This window comes from Heteronotia binoei, chromosome 2 (genome assembly GCF_032191835.1).
Source record: "Heteronotia binoei isolate CCM8104 ecotype False Entrance Well chromosome 2, APGP_CSIRO_Hbin_v1, whole genome shotgun sequence".
NCBI lineage: Eukaryota > Metazoa > Chordata > Lepidosauria > Squamata > Gekkonidae > Heteronotia > Heteronotia binoei.
This window is the reverse complement of record NC_083224.1, coordinates 17,252,148-17,274,074: the sequence shown is the minus strand read 5'-3', so window position 1 is coordinate 17,274,074 and position 21,927 is coordinate 17,252,148. Positions and strand designations below refer to the sequence as shown.

The window sequence follows — 21,927 nt, the reverse complement described above, 5'->3', positions numbered from 1 at the left end:
CAGCCAGGACACTAGAAGCCCTCACATTACTGCCCCTCCTAAGCACCAAGAATACTGAGCGTCCCTGTCCCAGACACTGAGTTCCTGGAGAGGACCCTTTGCCCCTTCCCCTCTGCTATTGCCCAACCCAATTGGCCTATTAAGGAGCCACCTGCAATGGTTAAACCCTTACCTGTCACTTTGACCTGGGCTGCAGTTTACCCGCTTGAGAAGTACCAACTAGACAGACGGATCCCCAGAAATTGAAATCCACGCTTACAACATCCATGACAGATATTTTAAAAAAAGGTAAATACTGGTGTTTTTGTTGCCGGAAGGACTGAAGCTTGATATGTAATATAGCACAGTGATATTAATCCTGATCTGCAAACTGCAGTGCAAGAGTTGAAATCCCTATTGAATAATTAATAGTTTGGGGAAAGCCAGGGGAGTTAGCGCCTTCCTAATCTCCTCGGGCACACCAGCTTGGGGTAGTAGTTAAGGAGTGGTGGACTCTGATGTTTAAGCCCTTAACAGTCCCTTTGTCCTGGCTCTGGTTTACCTTGAGATGTGCCCACTAGACAGACTGAGCCCCAGAAATCGGAAGCCAAGCTCACAACATCCCCAACAGATTTTTAGAAAGGCGAATAGTGGTGGTTTTGTTCACTCAAAGGCTGAATAAGCATATCTTACAAAGCTTGATATGTAATGTAGCACAGTTACGTTAATCCTGAACTGCAAAATTCAACAAGGACACTCCTTCTGAGCCACCAGGGTAATCCTTAGGTGTCTTGTCACCAGGGTCAGTGATGCAATTCCATTCTCTTTTGTTTTCTTTCTGGCTTTTTGATATCCTTCCCTCTCCCTTTTCACACCCAGGGGAATAAAAGTGTCTTTCCAGAGTCAGAGGCAATCCAAGAGAAAAAGGAAGGAGATGGAAGAGAAGGACCCAGAAGTCTCTGGAACTGGCAAGACAACCAGGAAACGACCCCATCCCCTCCAAGCAAGGAGTGGTGCTGCATTCTGGGAAAGAGCTGTGCCAGAGATCTTGGTTCAGGACCCTGTGACCGCAGATGAACTCAGCCGATGCTTCCGGCAGTTCTGTTACCAGGAGGCTGATGGGCCCCGAGAGGTTTGCAGCCGGCTCCACGGACTTTGTAAGGACTGGCTGGAGCCAGAGAGGCGCACCAAGAAGGAGATGGTGGACCTGGTGATCCTGGAGCAGTTCCTGGCCATCCTGCCGCAGGAAGTGCAGGGCTGGGTGAGAGGATGCGGGCCAGAGAGCAGTTCCCAGGCAGTGGCCCTGGCCGAAGGTTTCCTCCTGAGTCAGGCAGAGGAGAAGAGGCAGACACAGCAGGTGAGGGGCTTTCAGTCACTCTGCTCAAGCAATGACCTTATCCTAAAGCTTCCTGCCAGCTATCTGTGTGTGTGTGTGTGTGTGTGTGTGTGTGAACTGCCATCAAGTCACTATTGGCTTATTGTAACCCTATGAACGTTCTCTTGCTAACAACCTTGCTCAAGTATTGCAGACTGAGGGCTGTGGCTGCCTTGATTGGCTCAATCCATCACATCTTTTGTCTTTCTTTTTTCCTGCTTCCTTCAACTTTTTTTTTTTTTAGCATTATTGTCTTTCCCATCGACTTCTTGTAATATCACCAAAATCTGATAGCTTCATTTGAGTCATTTTAGCTTCCGCTGGGTCTTGATTTGATCTAAAATCCACTTATTTATCTTTCTGGCAGAACTTATTTATCTTTCTGGCAGTATCTGTAGAAACTGTAAACTCTCCTTCATCAAAATAGAAAATCAACTGTCTTTCTGTCAGCTTTCTTCATTGTCTAACTTTCTCTCACACACATATAGGACTGGGGAATACGGTGGCTCGAATTAATTTGACCTTGGTCACTAGAGACACATTCTTAAGAATTTGTTCTACCTCCCTAATGGTTACCCTTCTTGTTTGCTGGTTTCCTGTTTGCAGTCTCCCTTTTGGTTGATAATGGACAAAAGGAACAAAAAATCTTGAACAATTTCAGTTTCTTCATCATCAACCTTCAATATCCGTAATTCCACACTACTCATCACTTTTGTCTTCCTGATCGTTAGCTGTAATCTTCCTATAGCAATTTCTGTTTTAGCCTTCATGAGTAATTATTTCAGGTCTTCACAATGTTCTGCCTCTAATGTGGTGTCATCTGCATATCTTAGACTATTAATGATGACCAATGGGTAGAAAGATTACTGAAGGGGGATAGGAAAATGGCTGAGAAGCAGAATGCATTTTTGCCTCCGTCTTCACTGTGGAAGTTGAGAAATGTTTGCCCACTCCAGAACTGCTAGTTTTGAGAGGGGTGTTGAAGGACCTGAGTCAGATTGAGGTGACGAGAGAGGAGGTCCTACAACTGATGGACAAATTAAAAACTAATAAGTCACCAGGCCCGTATGGTATATATCCAAGAGTTCTGAAAGAACTCAAAGGTGAACTTGTGGATCTCCTGACAAAAATATGTAATATTTCATTGAAATCTGCCTCCGTTCCTGAGGACTGGAAGGTAGCAAATGTCACCCCCATCTTTAAAAAGGGTTCCAAAGGAGATCAGGGAAATTACAGGCCAGTCAGTCTGACTTCTATTCCAGGAAAGTTGGTGGAAACCATTATCAAAGAGAGAATGAGTAGGCACATTGATGAACACGAGTTATTGAGGAAGACTCAGCATGGGTTCAGTAAGGGAAGATCTAGCCTCACTAACCTGTTAGAGTTCTTTGAGGGGGTGAACAAACATGTGGACAAAGGGGACCAATAGATGTTGTTTACCTTGACTTCCAGAAAGCTTTTGATAAAGTTCCTCATCAAAGGCTCCTTAGTAAGCTTGAGAGTCATGGAGTAAAAGAACAAGTCCTTGTGGATCAAAAACTGGTTAATTAATAGGAAACAGAGAATGAGTATAAATGGGCAATTTTTGCAATGGAAGATGGTAAGCAGTGGGGTGCCGCAGGGCTCAGTATTGGGTCCCATGCTTTTTAACTTGTTCATTAATGATTTGGAGTTGGGAATAAGCAGTGAAGTGGCTAAGTTTGCAGATGACACTAAATTGTTCAGGGTGGTGAGAAACAGAGAGGATTGTGAGGCACTCCAAAGGGATCTATTGAAGCTGGGTGAGTGGGCGTCAATATGGCAGATGAGGTTCAATGTGGCCAAGTGTAAAGTAATGCACATTGGAGCCAAAAATCCTAACTATAAATACAAGTTGATGGGGTGTGAACTGGCAGAGACTGACCAAGAGAGAGATCTTGGGGTTGTGGTAGATAACTCACTGAAAATGTCGAGACAGTGTGCAAGACAGTGTGCGAACGCCATGCTGTAGCTTGGGGGGAGCAACAGTGGGAGGACTTCTAGTGTCCTGGCCCACTGATGGACCTCCTAATGGCACTTGATTCTTTTGACACCTGTGTGACACAGAGTGTTGGACTGGATGGGCTGTTGGTCTCATCCAACAGGGCTTCTCTTATGTTCTCTCTGCCAGTGTTCCCTCTGCCAATTTTCACTCCACTTACATCTAAATCCAGTGCTTTTTTGGCAGAAAAAGTCCAGCAGGAACTCATCTGCATCTTAGGCCACACCCCCTGATGCCAAGCAAGCTGTAACTGCATTCCTGTGCGTTCCTGCTGGAAAAAAAAGCCCAATCTAAATCTAATCCAGCCTTCCTTATGATATGTAGACTGAAGAGACAGGGAGATGAAATACATCCTAGTCTGGCACCTTTGCCACTTGGAAACAGTTCTGTTTCTCTGTATTCTGTCCTACCTGTATTCTGTCCTATCAGTGGCCTCTTGCCCAGAGTACAGGCTGTGCATCAAAACAATCATGTTGTATCCAATACTCCCTCTAACCTGTAGAAGATGAAGATAAGAAGATATTGGATTTATATCCCGCCCTCCACTCCGAAGAGTGGCTCACAATCTCCTTTTCCTTCCTCCCCCACAACAGACACCCTGTGAGGTAGATGAAGATATTGGATTTATATCCCGCCCTCCACTCTGAAGAGTCTCAGAGTGGCTCACAATCTCCTTTACCTTCCTCCCCCACAACAGACACCCTGTGAGGTGGGTGGGGCTGGAGAGGGCTCTCACAGCAGCTGCCCTTTCAAGGACAACCTCTGCCAGAGCTATGGCTGACCCAAGGCCATGCTAGCAGGTGCAAATGGAGGAGTGGGGAATCAAACCCGGTTCTCCCAGATAAGAGTCCACACACTTAACCACTACACCAAACTGGCTCTCAAGACTCTGTAGAGTCTTGTGAGCAAAAACTCTACTTTAGGGGTGGCCAACGGTAGCTCTCCAGATGTTTTCCCCCCCTACAACTCCCATCAGCCCCAGCCAGCATGGCCAATGGCTGGGGCTGATGGGAGTTGTAGGGGAAAAACATCTGGAGAGCTACCGTTGGTCACCCCTTCTCTACTTTGTGAGTTACTGGCGGGAAAGTCGTCAGCTACTGCACAAATTAGTTTGCTCTGGGGCCATTCTTCTTGAGCAAAGACAAAAAGGTGTGAGCTGGAGGCTAAAAAACTCACACTAACTCAGTTTAGAGGGAACACTGTTGTAGCAGACCTGTTTCTTTTAAAACCAAACATTGCTTTAAAAAAAAAAATCCCTTGAGTCAAAAGCTTTCATGTAATCTATCAATCACAAGCTGGCTTTCTTCTGAAATTCTCTCCTATGTTTCATTAACTAACCTATGTTTGCAATATGATCTCAAGTACCGCTTCCTTTTGTGAATCCACCTGAAAGGGAATATCTGCAGTTTCTCTTTTGATGTGTGACACCAGTCCTCATTGTTGTGAAATGTTGAGCCTCAGTTGACTTGCGTGAGGAATTAATGCAATGGTCTGATTGTTGTCTATAGCTTTTGATGTCTCCATTTTTTCAAAACTGAAAATTAAATTCGGTGTTTTCCGTCTGTTGGCCTTTGTTTTGTTTCCATCTTCGTTAGGATATTCTTGATATGATTTTGATGGACTCCTTTTCTTTGGCTTGAAATAGCTCTAATGATATATCGCATCTCCTCCTGGTGGTTTCTTTCTCCCAATTCTTCTCCATGCAGCCAGTTTGGTGTAGTGGTTAAGTGTGCGGACTCTTATCTGGGAGAACCAGGTTTGATTCCCCACTCCTCCACTTACACCTGCTAGCATGGCCTTGGGTCAGCCATAGCTCTGGCAGAGGTTGTCCTTGAAAGGGCAGCTGCTGTGAGAGCCCTCTCCAGCCCCACCCACCTCACAGGGTGTCTGTTGTGGGGGAGGAAGGGAAAGGAGATTGTGAGCTGCTCTGAGACTCTTCGGAGTGGAGGGCGGGATATAAATCCAATATCTTCATCTACCTCACAGGGTGTCTGTTGTTTGTGGGGGGGGGGGAGGGAAAGGAGATTGTGAGCCGCTCTGAGACTCTTCGGAGTGGAGGGTGGGATATAAATCCAATGTCTTCATCTACCTCACGGGGTGTCTGTTGTGGGGGGGGAAGGTAAAGGAGATTGTAGGCCGCTCTCTGTCCTTGAAAGGGCAGCTGCTGTGAGAGCCCTCTCCAGCCCCATCCACCTCACAGGGTGTCGTTGTGGGGGAGGAAGGTAAATGAGATTGTGAGGCGCTCTGAGACTCTTTGGAGTGGAGGGCGGAATATAAATCCAATATCTTCTTCTTCTTCTAAAACTCTACCTTCTGGTTCAAAAAGTTCTTCTTGAAAGGATTTTGTCCTCCTTTCATCTCTTATTTATCCTATCTGTATATGGAGATCTGCTGTGTCTCGCCATCGCACATATCGCACGTCATGATGTTTTTACTGTTTTTAGTTGTTTTAGGGTGAACTGTGCTGGTTCGGCTCTTGTAAGCTGCCCTGAGCGTCCCTTGGCGGGGAGGTCAAGGTAGAGATTGAACTAATAAATAAAATAAATAATGTTTCAGTGTATTGCTCCTATCAATTCTTAGACATTTTTAACTCTAGATCTGTGGCTCCCAACCTTTTTGGCACCAGGGGCCAGTTTCGTGGAGGACAATTTTTCCACAGACCAAGGGGGTAGTGCTGGGTTTCTACCACCCTAGGCCGCCCGCCCACACCCCCATCCCTGTCCCCTTCATGGGAGTCTTTAAATGGGGGGAGACTGCGGCTGCTTCTGCTGCTTCTGCACTGGGTAGGCGAAGGGGCAGGTGAAGCTGCCATGCTACCTGTTCCACCCGCCTGCAAGGGGAGAAGAAGAAGATATTGGATTTATATCCCGCCCTATACTCTGAATCTCAGAGTCTCAGAGCAGTCACAATCTCCTTTGCCTTCCCCCCTCAATAGACACCCTGTGAGGTAGGTGGGGCTGAGAGAGCTCTCCCAGAAGCTGCCCTTTCAAGGACAACTCCTATGAGAGCTATGGCAGACCCAAGGCCATTCCAGCAGGTGCAAGTGGAGGAGTGTGGAATCAAACCTGGATCTCCCAGGTAAGAGTCCGCGCACTTAACCACTACGCCAAAATGGGATGCAGCTCTGGAGCGAGGCTGCACTGCCTCTTTTGTCTGCCCAGGTCCCGGGTGAAACGGGTGGTGTGGCGCCACTTCCTAACAGGCCACAGACCAGTACTAGGCTATGAAGAAAACTGCACTCCAGTTCTTGCCGCTATAGTTCAAGCAGCTCTTGTGGTGGAGCCAGGAATGAGGACTCTGGCAGTGGGTCCGGATCCATCTCTTCAGCCTATTCCATTCCTTCTCTTACCCCCTCCTTTGCTGTTATTTCAGATGTGGGGAGGATCCGTGAAGGTGGAAGCAAAGTTCTCTGAGGCAGAAGGAGCTCCATCAGAGGAAGGTCAGAGGGCACAGGCCCAGGAGCGTGCCCAAGATGCCCTGTCCAATGGTAAGGGGGCCTCCTGCCCAGAGGGGATTGGGGCTCTTGTTTGGCAGAAGTTTCTGTTCTGGAGAAAAGGGAAATTCAAAAGTTTCTGTTCTGGAGAAAAGTGAAATGCAGACTACATAGAATAGAGTTCTGGGGAAAGTGTCATAGGATGCCATGATGACTGCTTCATTTTAAGGGGGAGTACATAGATTCATGGAGAGCAGTTCCATTTGTATTTACATTAATAAACATATGCATCTCTTGCCTTCCTTCTATTAGAAAGATTCACGGTTGCTCACAAAAAGAAAAGGAAGACAAATTTGTGTGCAGCTATCAACCAAGGTGAATAAATGCAACCTCCTTGTTTATAACCCCCCCCCCCCCGAGGTTCGTGGGTACCTGAGGCTTGTCTTCCACAGTTTATTAAACGTTCTTACAAAACGTTCTTACAAGGTTTCACAATCTTGGGAACTGGGATGCGTAAGGAAGATTGAGACAAGCCAACAACATTGGAATTTGAGGCTAAAATTCTTCCTTCCCATTTTGTCTCCCTTGCAGGCAGTGAAGAGATGTTATCGAGCCCTTTTCTTTGCGGAGAAGTGGAAACGCCTCGTCGACATCTGTCCCAGGTAGGGGAGGATGAACAGGGGATAGTCAAAGCCCTTGCTTCTTTCTCAGGGAAGCTTTTGCTCCTGCTGCCTGAGGACGAGAGGCTCTGAAGCACACTGCCCTTATGCATACTGAACTCTGCCTCCTGCACCCTCACAAACGCCCTGTCGAGAGTGTCAACTCTCTGCCCGGCATGATCTGTGATGAGGGAATCTGCTTCTTCTTTCAGTCTCCATTTTCCTTTGAGGAGGTGGCCGTGTATTTCACCGTGGCGGAGTGGGGCCTGCTGGATCCAGGCCAGAAAACTCTCTACAGGGAAGTCATGCTGGAGAATTATGGGAGCGTGGCTTTTCTGGGTAAGCATCTTTCATGGTGTGAATCACTGCCATTGGGATGATGCATGAATCTACAGCAGTATGTGTTTGCGAGGCAAGTGCAGGTAATTGGCCGGCACCGAGTGCCTTGAGAAGTTGAGGTGACCATGAAAGTGATGCTCAGCAGGGCTGAGTAGAATGATACAAGCCACCCCACTGATCCAGGGGCAGCTGAGGCCAGTGTTGTGTCCATCACCCAAGCCAGAGAGGGTGTTGTGGCCTGAGGCCAAGGTGGGGCTGAGAGGCACTCAGAAAGACTCTGGAAGGAGCCAGATCCTGATTTCTCAGCTGCCAGCCTTTACAACATCCCCTTCTCCTGATGGGATTTTGGCCATCCACTCTGACTCTTAGAGCGGTTTACCTTGTGGTCTTTGATAGACCATGATTCTGTTCTTCCACAACAAATTTCCCTCTTTCTTGGTTTCTTTCCTTCTCCATATAAAAATAATCCATCCCCTCCCCACCTGCATGTAAGAGATCCTATGTTGGAGACAGACCAAGGCCTTGTAGCTGAAGAATGGCTGCAGAGTTATTCCAGAATATTGGAAGAGGCTATTTCCTTCCCCAATGAACTGGCAGCAAGTGGGTATCCTTTACAGTTACATCAAGGGAATGGGCAAGGAATACCCATGGAAATTTTCCTCTTCTTTTTTTTTTTAATTTTCAAAAACATTTTATTGAGCTTAATAAAAGCATATACAAGGCAATCAATGACTGTATCACCAATCTTTGTGAATAAGAAAAAAAATCAATAAAATGGTAATATACACAAAATAAAAACAAAACAACAAAACAAACAAATACATAAATGTTGTTAGCCGCCCTGAGCTTGCTTCGGCGGGGGAGGGCGGGATACAAATAAAATTTTACATTACATTACATTGGCAGCTGAATTAATAGATAACTATTTTGATCATATCCAGATTACATCAGATTGATAATATCATAGTATCTACAAGGTATATGTGAACGCACTTGATCTACTGGGCCAAAAGGGAACTCAAGAAACGGAAGCCACTTGTACATCAGGGAATTGTTGTCTTCTGGGTCACTTGTACAATGTAAGCCGTCAGCTATCTTGTCCATTGCATAAACCTCCCAGATTTTTGCATACCAGATTTTAACCGAAGGAATATTGGGAGATTTCCAAAATTGAGCCAACACCATTTTAGCAGCAGTTAGTAAGAGAGATATCAGGGATCTGTTGAGTGACGTGATAGGAATACCTTTCCAGCAGTCTAACAATATGAGTTCCGGTCTTAAGGGTAAACTGTAGCCTGTGATATCTTTGATTTTTGCTACAATCATTGCCCAAAAAGAATGCACCACCAGGCACGACCACCAACAATGAATGAACGTGCCTTCATCTCTACAATCTTTCCAACATTTGGAAGATTGATTTATCACAATGTGACTCAATCTCTGGGGTGTTAGGTACCACCTAAACAAAAAAATTTGTGTTTGCAATTGAATATTCAATGAATTCGAATGAATTTGCAATTGAATATTCAATGAATTTGAATATTCAATGAATTTGAACCAGATTTGTTGCCAAACCTCCTCTTTAAAATTGGTTAAGCCATCCCGTTGCCAAATTTCCTGGTAAGAAAGCAAATCAATGGTATCAATTTCAAGCAGTCCTTTATAAATAAATGAAATCAATCCCTTCCACTTTAAAGAAGGTGAGAATAACAAATGTTCAAAAAAAGCGAGAGGACGATTGAAATTATATTTCTTTGAAAGTGATGTCACTAAGTTATTAGTTTGCATATATTCAAACCATGGGATTGCTTTTCCACCAGTTTTGTCCTCCAAGGATTTCTTATCAAGCATATTTCCATTGGACAAAATGTCTACAAACTGACATAAATTGGATTGTTTCCAAATTGGAAAAGACTTATATAAAAACCCGGGCTGAAACCAAGAAATATCTAGGAAGTGAGAAAGTGGAGACACTGGGGGGGCTAAAGAAAGGCAACGTTTGTCCCAAATCTGAAAAATAGCTTTAAGAAAAAGATTGGATGGGATATTTGGTGATCTGTTCTTCGGGGATTCCCATAATATAGAGTGAAACGATTTTTGCCTAGATAAGTGTCTTCCAGAACCTTCCAATCTGGATACAAAGCAAAATCATAGTATCTGATAAGACCACCTAAAATGGCAGCTTCATAAAATTTGTGTAAGTCGGGAAGAGCCAAGCCACCTAAGAGTTTAGAACGAATAAGGGTAGAGTACCCTATTCTAGATAAGCCCTTATTCCAAATATATCTTAAGAACGAACGCCGCCAATCAGTGAATAAATCCTCAGGAATAAGAATAGGAATGGCTCGAAATAAAAACAAAAATTTGGGAAAAATAAAAGTTTTAATCTGAATTTTTTCGTTCCAGGGAATGATGGAAGAATTCTTATTCTTTTGCAGGTTAAGGATGTCTTTAATCAAAAGATGATGGTTGACCTTAAAAATATCGCCCAATCTTAAAGGAATATTAATCCCCAAATATGTCCAAAACCTATCAATTCTTTTAAAGTGGTACTTGGAATAGATGGAATCTTGGAGAGCATCTGAAATTGAGATGGGATAAAGAATAGTTTTGGATGGGTTAGCTCGAAGGCCTGATATAGAAGAAAATACAGATAATAAATCAAAGATAGCAGGTAGAGAAGAGTCAGGTTTCATTACAAAAAGCGTTAAGTCATCAGCAAACAAAGACAACTTAATGGAATTCTTTTTAATAGGGATGCCTGCAATAGTAGTAGTATTACGAATAGCGTTTGCAAGAGGTTCAATTGCAATCGCAAAAAGCAGAGGAGACAAGGGGCAACCTTGCCTAGTCCCTCTGGAGAGATAAAATTCTTCTGAATCTAAGTTATTAATATTCAGAATACCTGAAGGCGACTCTTACAAGGATTGAATTATCTTGATGAAGTTCGGGCCAAAATCCGTTTTCTGTAATAAAGTGATAAGGTGAGGAACTTCAACTGAATCAAAGGTTCCCCATTTTCAGTTGATTTTCGAGTGCAGTGATCTTATCAGTGGCCCATTCATCTCGTTTATAAAAATATTGTGCATTCTCCTGCGACACACTCGCCATATTATAAGCAGAGTCTGCCGTCTCTGCCACCTTCTCCAAAGATGTTTTAAATTCCACCATTTGGGCAGATAAAGGCTGGATAATGGCAGAGATTTTATCAGTCATGTTTTGTTCAAGTTTTGAAAGGCTTCCATTACCTCCGAACGAAATGAGGCTAGCTCATCCGTTGTGGTTTTCCCGCCTTCCGCCACCGTCTTGCCTGCTGGGAAGTTTGTCTTTCTCAAGGCCTTAGCCTTGGATTTTTTCGGGAAATAATCTTTTACAGAGTTCTTTGTGTTTCTTTTTGGTCTGGATTTTTGACCTTCTGTTGTTTCCATACTACTTTAAGAAAAAAAAAGGGAAGTGAAAGCAACACTGAGCGCTTTAATGAGTGGGGTTAACGGGGGTAAGTATGGAGCTCTGTTTTCAGACGTCCATCTCCTCCGCGCGACGCCACGCCCCCTCCTCTTCACTTCTAAGCAACTCCTGGTTGGTTAGAATTCTCAAACCTGGTGGGTAAGGAGGGAGAGAGGCCTTCTGGGGCCTGGAATCTGGAGGTTCAGAAGTTCCTTCTGGGGTTGAGATCACTTGTGGCTGTTGAATGACCACACTAGCCTTAAATTCCAAGGAATGGGATGTTAGAAAAGACCAGCCCTGCTAGATGAGGCCAAAGGCACATCAACCCTTTCCTTCATTCCTCACATGGATGCCTTCAGGCCTTCCTATTAGTTGGAGGTGGGTCTGAGTGCTTCCTTGGGAGCTGTTCTACCTTGCAGGGATGTTGTGCAGCAAGTAGTCCCACCAGTTGATACTGCAACCCAAGGGAAAGTGGCTTAAGCCAAACCACACAACAGCCGTTGTTGTCATGAGGTGGATCAGTCCTCATCCCAAGAGGGTGGAATTCTGTGCTGCTGAAGAGCTTCAATATCTCAGTAAACACAGACAATTTCCCAGCTGAAGCACAGTTGGTTGATCCACAACAGGATAGAGAAAGCGTTGCAGCAACCTCCCATCTCCTGAAGAGGCAAGTGATCCACTCCTTCCCAAAGGCTAAGTCCCTCTCAGCTCCTAGAGCAAGGTTGTCAAACATGCAGTCCAGGGGCCGAATCAGGCCCCTGGAGGGCTCCTATGAGGCCCCTGAGCAATTGGCTCTTGCCTGCTTCCTTCTCCTTCTCTCTTGCTTCCTTCTGCATCTCAGCTTGCTTTACAAGGCTTGCTCAATGGCACAGGAGCTACAGAGCAAAACCTCAGTTTTCTCCTTTGGTTGAGGCTCCTCCCCCTCCTGGTCCCCTGGGGAGGGAGCGAAAGAGCCAGCGCTTCCTTTGCCCAGTTCCCTGGATCCCATAGGAGAAATACAAAGAAAGTACCTTTAAGACCAATGAGTGCTATTGTTTTAAGCATATTTTATTTTAAGTTTTTTTTAAAAAAAAAGAACATAAGAGAAGCCATGTTGGATCAGGCTAATGGCCCACCCAGTCCAACATTCTGTGTCACATAGCGGCCAATTTTATATATATATATATATATATATATATACATACATACATACATACACTGTGGCTAATAGCCACTGATGGACCTCTGCTCCATATTTTTATCCAATTCCTTCTTAAAGCTGTCTATGCTTGTAGCCGCCACCTCCTGTGGCAGTGAATTCTACATGTTAATCACCCTTTGGGTGAAGAAGTACTTTTATCCGTTTTAACCTTTCTGCTCAGCAATTTCATCAAATGCCCACGAGTTCTTGTATTGTGAGAAAGGGAGAAAAGGACTTATTTCTCTACTTTCTCCATCCCATGTAAACCTCTATCATGTCACCCTGCAGTCGACATTTCTCCAAGCTAAAGAGCCCCAAGCGTTTTTAGTCCCAAGATATTTAGAGCCCCAAAATATTTAGTTGTGTTTGTCTGTATCCTTTAGAAAGTTTATATCTCTGCTACCTAATCTTAAATAAGTACACACATGTCCTGGTCCAACCCAAAAAGGTCTCATTTATGTCAGATCTGGCCTTCATAACAAATGAGTTTGATTCCACTGCCCTAGAGGAAGGAAAGCATCTGCCACAGAAAAACACGCAGACGGAGAACAGCTAAGTATACCTGTCCACTCATTGTTCCCCGATCCTTAGGTTATTCCAAAGCCTGCTGGCACCTTTGCCCCCTGTCCCAAAGGAAGAGGGCTGACAACAGTGACACCCCTGTGTTGCTCCGGGGGACGGCCAAACTAGCTTTCCCACATTTGCATCACCCTAGTCTTGTAGAACACGTATTGCACATCTGCACATTCCGTGTGTGTTTCCCGTGTGTTACAGGTGTTTTGGGAGGATGGAACAGGACAGATTCTTCTGAGGCCTTATCTGGATTTTTTGTCATTTTGTGTTCCTCTGGGACGGGCTATCAGAGGTTCTTACTCTACTGGAACAAGTCAATGACCTTGAGGCCCCAAAAGCCAGTCTTCTAGCTACCTCTTGCTGACAATAAGAGAGACAGGCTGACTCGGTGCTTCTAGGAAAGGCAGAAATACCTGGAACATTCAGAAATCGTTGAACATTAGACAATAGATCCAGCTAAAGTTCCAAGCTAAGATCCAGCTAAGGTTAATAAGGTTCCACGTACTATCCTTGTTGAGAAGCTGAAAAAATGTGGTTTGGCTCCTGTTACCGTTAGGTGGATCTGTAACTGGTTGACAGATCACACCCAAAGAGTGCTTGTGAATGGTTCCTCATCCTCTTGGAGAGGAGTGACAAGTAGAGTGCCTCAAGGATCTTTCCTGGGATCTGTTTTGTTTAACATCTTTATAAATGATTTGTATGAAGGATTAGAGGGAATGCTTATTAAATTTGCAGATTATACTAAATTGGAAGGGGTTGCAAACACAGTAGAAAACAGCAACAGGATACAGGATGACCTTGACAGGCTGGAAAACTGGGCTAAAACCAATAAAATGAATTTTAACAGGGATAAATGTAAAGTTCTGCATTTAGGTAGGAAAAAATCCAATGCGTGGTTATAGGATGGGGGAAACTTGCCTTAGAGTAGTATATGCGAAAAGGATCTAGGGGTCTTAGTGGACCATACGCTGAACATGAGTCAACAGTGTGATGTTGGTGGCTAAAAGGGCAAATGCAATTTTGGGCTATATCAGCAGAAGTATAGTATCCAGATCACATGAAGTAATGGTATCACTTGACTCTGCTCTGGTAAGTCCTCACCTGGAGCGTGTTCAGTTTTGGGCACCACATTTTAAGAAGGATATAGACAAGCTGGAACAGGTCCAGAGGAGGGCGACAAAGATGGTGAGGGGTCTGGAGACCCAAGTCCTGTGAAGAAAGGTTGAAGGAGCTGGGCACGTTTATTCTGGAGAGGAGGTGGCTGAGAGGTGATATGATCACCATCTTCAAGTACCTGAAGAGCTGTCATATAGAGGATGGTGCAAAATTGTTTTCTGTGGCCCCAGAAGGTAGGACCAGAACCAATAGAGAGCCAGTTTGGTGTACTGGTTATGTGCGCGGACTCTTATCTGGGAAAAGCGGGTTTGATTCCCCACTCCTCCACTTGCACCTGCTAGCATGGCCTTGGGTCAGCCATAGTTATCACAGAGCTTGTCCTTGAAATGGCAGCTGCTGTAAAAGCACTCTCAGCCCCACCTACCTCACAGGGTGTTTGTTGTCGGGTGGGGGGGGGAAGGTAGAGGAGATTGTGACTGCTCTGAGACTCTGAGATTCAGAGTATAGGGCGGGATATAAATCCAAAATCTTCAGTGGGTTGAAATTAAATCAAAAGAGTTTCCAGCTCAACATTAGGAAGAACTTCCTGACTGTTAAAGTGGTTCCTCAGTGGAACAGGCTTCCTCGGGAGGTGGTGGGCTCTCCTTCCTTGGAGGTTTTTAAACAGAGGCTAGATGGCCACCTGACAGCAATGACGATCCTGTGAATTTAGGGGGAGGAATTTGTGAGTTTCCTGCATTGTGCAGGGGATTGGACTGGATGACCCCGGAGGTTCCTTCCAACTCTATGATTGTAAGGTGCAGAGAAATAGCAAGAAAATGCTCAGAAAGAGCAAGAAAATGCTCCTGATCTTGAGAAAGATAGCTCTACGCTGCTTGGCTGGTTTTCTCATCGATCATCATATGCCCCCCTAACAAATGGCATCTCTTCCAAAAACCATTGGAGTCTCCCTCTGCTCTGTGGGGTTCACTCAGAGCAGGGGCAGCCCAGTGGGCTAGCGGCCACCTAAGGTGCTAACTGGTCCCAGGGGTGGCTGGCGGTGGCCCTCTCTCCGTGCATGCCCCGCCACCCCCAGTGCCCCTTCCTTGCTGCACTCACCCTTACCACCAGCCTGTCAGCCTCCCTGCGGGCCATGGTGGTGAAGATGGAGCACCAAGGTCAGTAGGTCCACAGTGGAGGCTGTGCCCTGCTAACACCGCTCAGCTTTCCTGGGACCCAAATACACATTTTCTGTGGATCCAACCAGGATATCACCAAGCTGCAACCCCAGCTTGCCCTAAGCCCCTGGCCCCTCCTGCCCCTGCAGTGGCAAGGGCGAGCATGGTGGTGGTAGGCAGCGTAGAGTGGGTGCTTCCAACTGCAGCTGGGCCAATCCCACTCAGCTTTCCTGAGTCTGGGAAGGCTAAGAGGAGTCAGTGAGGAACCTCTCAGCATGTGTGCTGTCCTGTCACTCCCACTCGGCCTTCCCAGGTCTGTGTTTCTGGCAGATGGGGCCAGAGGCAAAGGGCACTAGAAACCCTGGTTAGATCCACAAAAAATGCGTATTTGGGGGAGGCTGGAAACCACCTTTTCCTGGCTCTCTTCATAACTGGAAAGAAACTCTCAGTGCAGCTGCAGGACTGGATATCATGGTAGCTTCTTGTATATAATCATCAAGAGTGGAGAGTCAAAAGAGCTGCACAGCAAGTCAAATGGGAGCAGCAGGGGAACTGTTCTTTGCCACCTTCCCCCTTAAGATATACATGGGGAGAGGAGGGATGGGCTGAATATAAAAAAAAAAAGCTTTATGGGCAGGCCTGGCAGGGATAAGGTGTGACCAGCAGCTCAGTTTAGTAGGAAAGAAGATCTTAGAAATGCAGACCCCAGAGTGAGGAGTCCCTGACTTCTTGGCTTCTTGCATGGGTGCTGATTAAACCTCTTTCCTTTTTCCAGCAGCAGATGTAGAGGAGACAGCTGAGGAATTGCACAAGTTCTCTTTGGAAATAGTCAAGAATGAAGATGTTGAAGAAAACTTTGGAGATGGACCACAGAGGCAGAAGGAGAGCCACGCAGGTAAGAGGAGGGATAAGCCCACTCCTTGCCAAAGAGGGGTCCATGAAGAAAGGTCAGTCAACTAAAGAATCCACTGCATGGAAAAGGGAAATGAAAGTGTGGCATTTGCCAAGAGCTTCAGTCAGAGAATGAACATCATTTGGCAGACGTTAATTTCTTTTGGAGAGAAATTATATAATTGCTTGGAATACAAAAACCTCTTCCATCACAAAACAGCCCTTTTTTCCCATCAAAGAAGTCACACAGATGGGGAGCCATAAAAATTATAAGAGTCCCATCCAAGCATCTCTGATGCAGGAAGCTTAATGTACTTTCAAAGTGTATATTGTACGCTTCACATAAACAGGAGGAAGGCACTGAAATCTTTGGAGCGTAGATGAAACTTCAGGAGCATATTAGACCTACTTTCGTTGATTCCAACAGGATCACTCTCTCTCTCTCTCTTTCTCTCCCCCCCCCCTCTGCAGAAGATGATCAGAGGAATGAGGAGGATGAGGAACTGCATCATCTGTCGCCAGATGAAGTAAAAAATGAAGATGTGAGAAGAAATGTGAGAATTCAAAGTAGGCCTCGGAGGCAGAAAGTCAGGTGCAAGGTGAAGAAAAGAGAGAAATTTCCTTGTCAAGGGGGTGGTTTCCAAGAAGTAATTCACAGGTCGGAGGAAACAAACAAGAGCTTGGAGTGTGGAATAAACTTCTCGGATCAAACCCAATATAATATACATTCTTCAAAGCACAGTATAATGAAGACATGTAAATGCTTTCAATGTGGAAAGCATTTCAGATACAAATCACAACTTCTTGTGCACCAAAGGATACACACAGGAGAGAAACATTTTGAATGCCCAGACTGTGGAAAGAAATTCAGTCATAGTTCCCTTCTTAAACAGCATCAAAGAATCCATACAGAGAAAAAGCGTTTTGAATGCTTAGAGTGTGGGAAGAGATTCAGCTGCAGTGGCAATCTTCAAAGTCATCGACGAAACCACACAGGAGAGAAGCCTTTCAAATGCTCAGAGTGTGGGAAAAGATTCAGTGGGAGTGGCAATCTTCAAAAGCATCAAAGAACACACACGGGGGAGAAGCCTTTTGAATGCTCTGAGTGTGGGAAGAGATTCAGTCAGAATGGCACTCTTCAAATTCATCTAAGAAGCCACACAGGGGAGAAGCCTTTTGAATGCTTGGTGTGTGAGAAGAGATTCAGTCAGAGTGGCCATCTTCAGCTTCATCAAAGAGCCCACACAGGGGAGAAACCTTTTGAATGCTCAGAGTGTGGGAAGAGATTCAGGGACAGAAGCAGTCTTCAAATCCATCAAAGAACCCACACAGGGGAGAAGCCCTTTGAATGTTTGGAGTGTGGGAGGAGATTTCGATGGAGTGGCAGTCTTAAACTGCATCAAAGAACCCACACAGGGGAGAAGCCTTTTGAATGCTCAGAGTGTGGGAAGAGATTCAGGGACAGGAGCAGTCTTCAAATCCATGTAAGAACCCACACAGGGGAGAAGCCTTTTGAATGCTCAGAGTGTGGGAAAAAATTCAGGGACAGTTATGGTTTTCAAAGTCACCTAAGAACCCGCACAGGGGAGAAGCCTTTTGAATGCTCAAAGTGTGGGAAGAGATTCAGGGACAGGTATGGTTTTCAAAGTCACCTAAGAACCCACACAGGGGAGAAGCCTTTTGAATGCTCAGAGTGTGGGAAGAGATTCAGGGACACTCATGGTCTGCGAAGTCACCAAAGAACTCACACAGAGGAGAAGCCTTTTGAATGCTCAAAGTGTGGGAAGAAATTCAGTTGGAGTCGCCATCTTGAAGGTCACCTAAGAACCCACACAGGGGAGAAGCCTTTTGAATGCTCAGAGTGTGGGAAGAGATTCAGTTGGAGTGGCCATCTTCAAAGTCACCTAAGAACCCACACAGTGGAGAAGCCTTTTGAATGCTCAGAGTGTGGGAAGGGATTCAGCCGTAGTTGTGATCTTCAACAGCATCAAAGAACACATACAAGGGAGAAGTCTTTTAAATGCTCAGAGTGTGGGAAGAGTTTCTGCCGCAGTGGCTATCTTCAAAAGCATCAGAGAACTCACACTGGGGAAAAGCCTTTTCAGTGCCCAAAGTGTGGGAAGAGATTCAGTCAGCGTGGCAATCTTCAAACTCATCTACTAATCCACACAGGGGAGAAGCCTTTTGAATGCTCAGAGTGTGGGAAGAAATTCAGGGTTAGTAGCAATCTTCTGAGTCATCTAAGAACCCACACAGGGGAGAAGCCTTTTGAATGCTCAGAGTGTGGGAAGAGATTCAGTCACAATGGCGATCTTCACAATCATCGAAGAATTCACACAGGGGAGAAGCCTTTTGAATGCTCGGAGTGTGGGAAGAGATTCAGTAGGAGTGGAAATCTTCAACAGCATCAACGAACCCACACAGGGGAGAAACCTTTTGAATGCTCAGAGTGTGGGAAGAGATTCAGTCACAGCAGCCATTTTCAAAGTCATCAAGGAATCCACATAAGGCAAAACGTTTCGGAACAGAAAGGGATTCAGTCAGTGTAGTTACCTTCAACAACATCTAAGAACCCGCAAAGGGGGGAAACCATGTAACTTCTTAGCCTAAGGGGGCTGAATTCATTTCCCCCCCCCCCTAATGATCTGACAGAAATGTCACTAAGTTGGGCTAGGCTATGTGTGTCACACAGTGTAATGCCAGATATCAGAGATATAAACATTAGAAAGGAGATAGGCAAATCCAGTTAACAATACTATTTTTTACTCAGTAAGGCTGATAATTCTTTGTTTAGCAGTCTTCAATAACTGACGTCTCTTTTTCTGAATTACTGCATCAGAATTTGGAGTCGATGTCTGTGCTATAGCAATCTTGAGTGTGCTGGTTAGGTGTGTATCTGTAAGCTGACCATGTACTTTTGATTTATGGATATTTATTCTGGAATAAAGCTTTTCAGAGATGCATGTTGTTCTACATATATACAGAATTTTAGAAGCAAAGATAGGGATAGTTTTGACCCAAAATATTGATATAATTTACTAATACCACCTTCAGAAAGCTTATCCTTCCATATAGCACCACACTGCTCCCCCACCTACCTGCAAGTCATAGCATCTGTTGATTGGTAGGTGAGGAGCATTTTCCCAATTTACTGACTCACAATGTATAATCTACTCTCAGAACCCCTTCCACCTCAGAGAAACTTTTCTCTCCATCTTCCTCCCCATTTCTCGGCATAAGCAGTCCTCTTCTCGCTCCAAAAATACCTCACTACTTTAGATCCGCAACTTTTTTTCTCCTCCGCGCTGGAAGCATTTTTGCTTGTGAAGCAATGTTTCTTCCCCATTTAGAGAGGTTCACTGAAAATTGTACACATAGAATATAAACTCTCCAAGGAATGGGCCACAAATGGGCCACAAAAATCATGAACCCTCCGCAGATTCATCAGCCCCCTATCAATTACCAGACCTCCTCAATCTGCCCTTGTTTCCCACCACCTCTGAGTGATTCACCCACGCCAATCCACTCTCCTCCAAATTCCAGACTGCTTCCACTCCTTTCCTTGCAGTTCATTCCCGCTTAGAGACCTGATGATCTATTGTCATGATCTGAGGCCTAGTGTGGCCTATAGAGCAGGGAGAAGCCTGTGTAGGAGGCTTCTTGGAACGCAGCGACTTAGCAACTGTGATCCACGCAACGGTCACATCGAGACTAGACTACTGCAATGCCCTCTACATGGGGCTGCCCTTATGCCGAACACGAAAACTTCAGGTAGTGCAGAACGCGGAGGCCAGGCTGCTAATGGGACTACCTCGGTGGGAACACGTGCGGCCTGGGCTGCGGGATCTGCACTGGCTGCCGGTTGTGTACCGTGTTCGCTATAAGGTGCTGGTTATTACCTTTAAAGCCCTATATGGCCGAGGACCTGCCTACCTTAGGGACCACCTCTCCCCATATGTTCCCCAGAGAGCACTGAGATCTAGCTCTCAAAATCTTTTAATAATCCCTGGGCCAAGAGAGGCTAGATTGAAGACAACCAGGGAGCCAGCCTTTTCAGCAATGGCCCCTCGATGGTGGAATCAACTTCCAGAGATGGTGTGAGCCCTGCGGGACCTGAATCAATTCCGCAGGGCTTGCAAAACATTTCTTTTTCAGCTTGCTTTTAAGACAGAACCTGGCTAAACTGACCTGTAGCCATCTAGCCATCTTATGTATGATTGTGACTTATAGTATTTTATAGCACCTGTTTTATCTATTTTAATTAATTTATGTAATTGATTGTATTTAAAATTTTTGTCTACAATGTTTTATTTAAATCATGGTATTCCATGTCTGTGAGCCGCCCTGAGCCCGCCTTTGGCGGGGGAGGGTGGGATACAAAAATAAATTTATTATTATTATTATTATTAGGAGTAGATACAGGGGCATACGTTTCCCAGGATTCCTGATGTCCCTCTGATTGAGTGGCAGAGTTTTTGAGGGAAAAGTAGCCCCAAGAGGCGGGGGAGCCTGAGAGAAAAGTATAAATAGGCTTGGCTGGAAAGGGAAGTTCTCTCCGCTGAGGCTGGACTGAAGGAGGGTGCAGCTGTGGAGAGATCCCTCACCCTAAAGAGATGTTTTAGTATTAGAGGAAAGGGATGTATAGATAGTCGCGTTTGGGCTGTTTATTTCTTTGCACCAATCTTTGCTGTTTCTTTATTCACTGTTGCAGTAAATAATAATAATAATAATAATAATAATAATAATAATAATAATAATAATATAATGATAATGATAATAATAATAAAATTTTATTTATACCCCGCCCTCCCCGCCGAGGCAGTGCCTTTACTACCCACTTATTATTTGAGCACTTATAATAAATCTGTCGTTAAACTGCCTGGGTTCTCACTTCTCCTTGGTCACAGTTAAAACATATTTGTTAATAAGGAAGAGACGGGCTGTGTGGAATTGACAGAAAAAGAAGAAGATTGGGCTGCTCAGCAAAGAAAAAGAAGATGAAGATATTGGATGTATATCCTGCCCTCCACTCAGAGTCTCAGAGTGGCTCACAATTTCCTTTATCTTCCTTCCCCACAACAGACACCTTGTGAGGTGGGTGGGGCTGAGAGAAATCTCCCGGAAGCTGCCCTTTCAAGGACAGGTTTGTGAGAGCCATGGCTGACCCAAAGCCATTCCAGCAGCTACAAGTGGAAGGGTGGGGAATCAAACCCGGTTCTCCCAGATAATAGTCTGCACGCTTAACTGCTACACCAAACTGGAAGAGTGGGGAATCCTCAGAGTGGGTGAAATCAATATAGCATGTCAAAGTCTGTCCCATGGAGCACTTGTTTTAAGTAGTAGATGTCCTTTAAAAAGAATGAGTATGAAGATTATCTGGACACCATCGTATTCTCCATCAGGGACTCAAAGAGGATTGTGACATTTACCCTTTTCCGTTCCATCCTTAGCAGAGCCTTGTGAGACAGGTCCGCCTGAGTGCATGCAGCAGTCCTGAGGTAACAGTCCGGTTTCAAAGCAGAAGGGCATTTGAACTTGGCTCTCCCAGATTCTAGCCCAGTGATTTCAAACATAACAGTCCGCAGGCTGGATCTGAACCATGGAAGCCTCAGATCCTTCTCACAAGCAACTGGATCTCTTTGTTGGGGCTGCCACCGCCATTTTATCAGAGCTCGCTTCTATCCAGCTCCCTCTTTCTGGTTCCTACTTTTTGTGTGGGAGACAGCCAAGCCAAAACTCCCTTGCCTCCATTGGCTGA

General features: G+C 45.2%; 1 protein-coding gene across 1 annotated transcript; it reads left to right on the top strand.

Moving 5' to 3' along the window:
* The first annotated feature begins 854 nt into the window (after positions 1-854).
* LOC132567228 (oocyte zinc finger protein XlCOF6-like) lies at positions 855-18,718 on the top strand. Its single transcript, XM_060232917.1, has 4 exons — positions 855-1,336; positions 6,747-6,861; positions 16,641-17,653; positions 17,933-18,718. The coding sequence occupies exons 1-4, from the start codon at positions 914-916 to the stop codon at positions 18,716-18,718; spliced, it is 2,337 nt and encodes a 778-aa protein (XP_060088900.1). The 5' UTR covers positions 855-913.
* Positions 18,719-21,927: the final 3,209 nt, after the last annotated feature.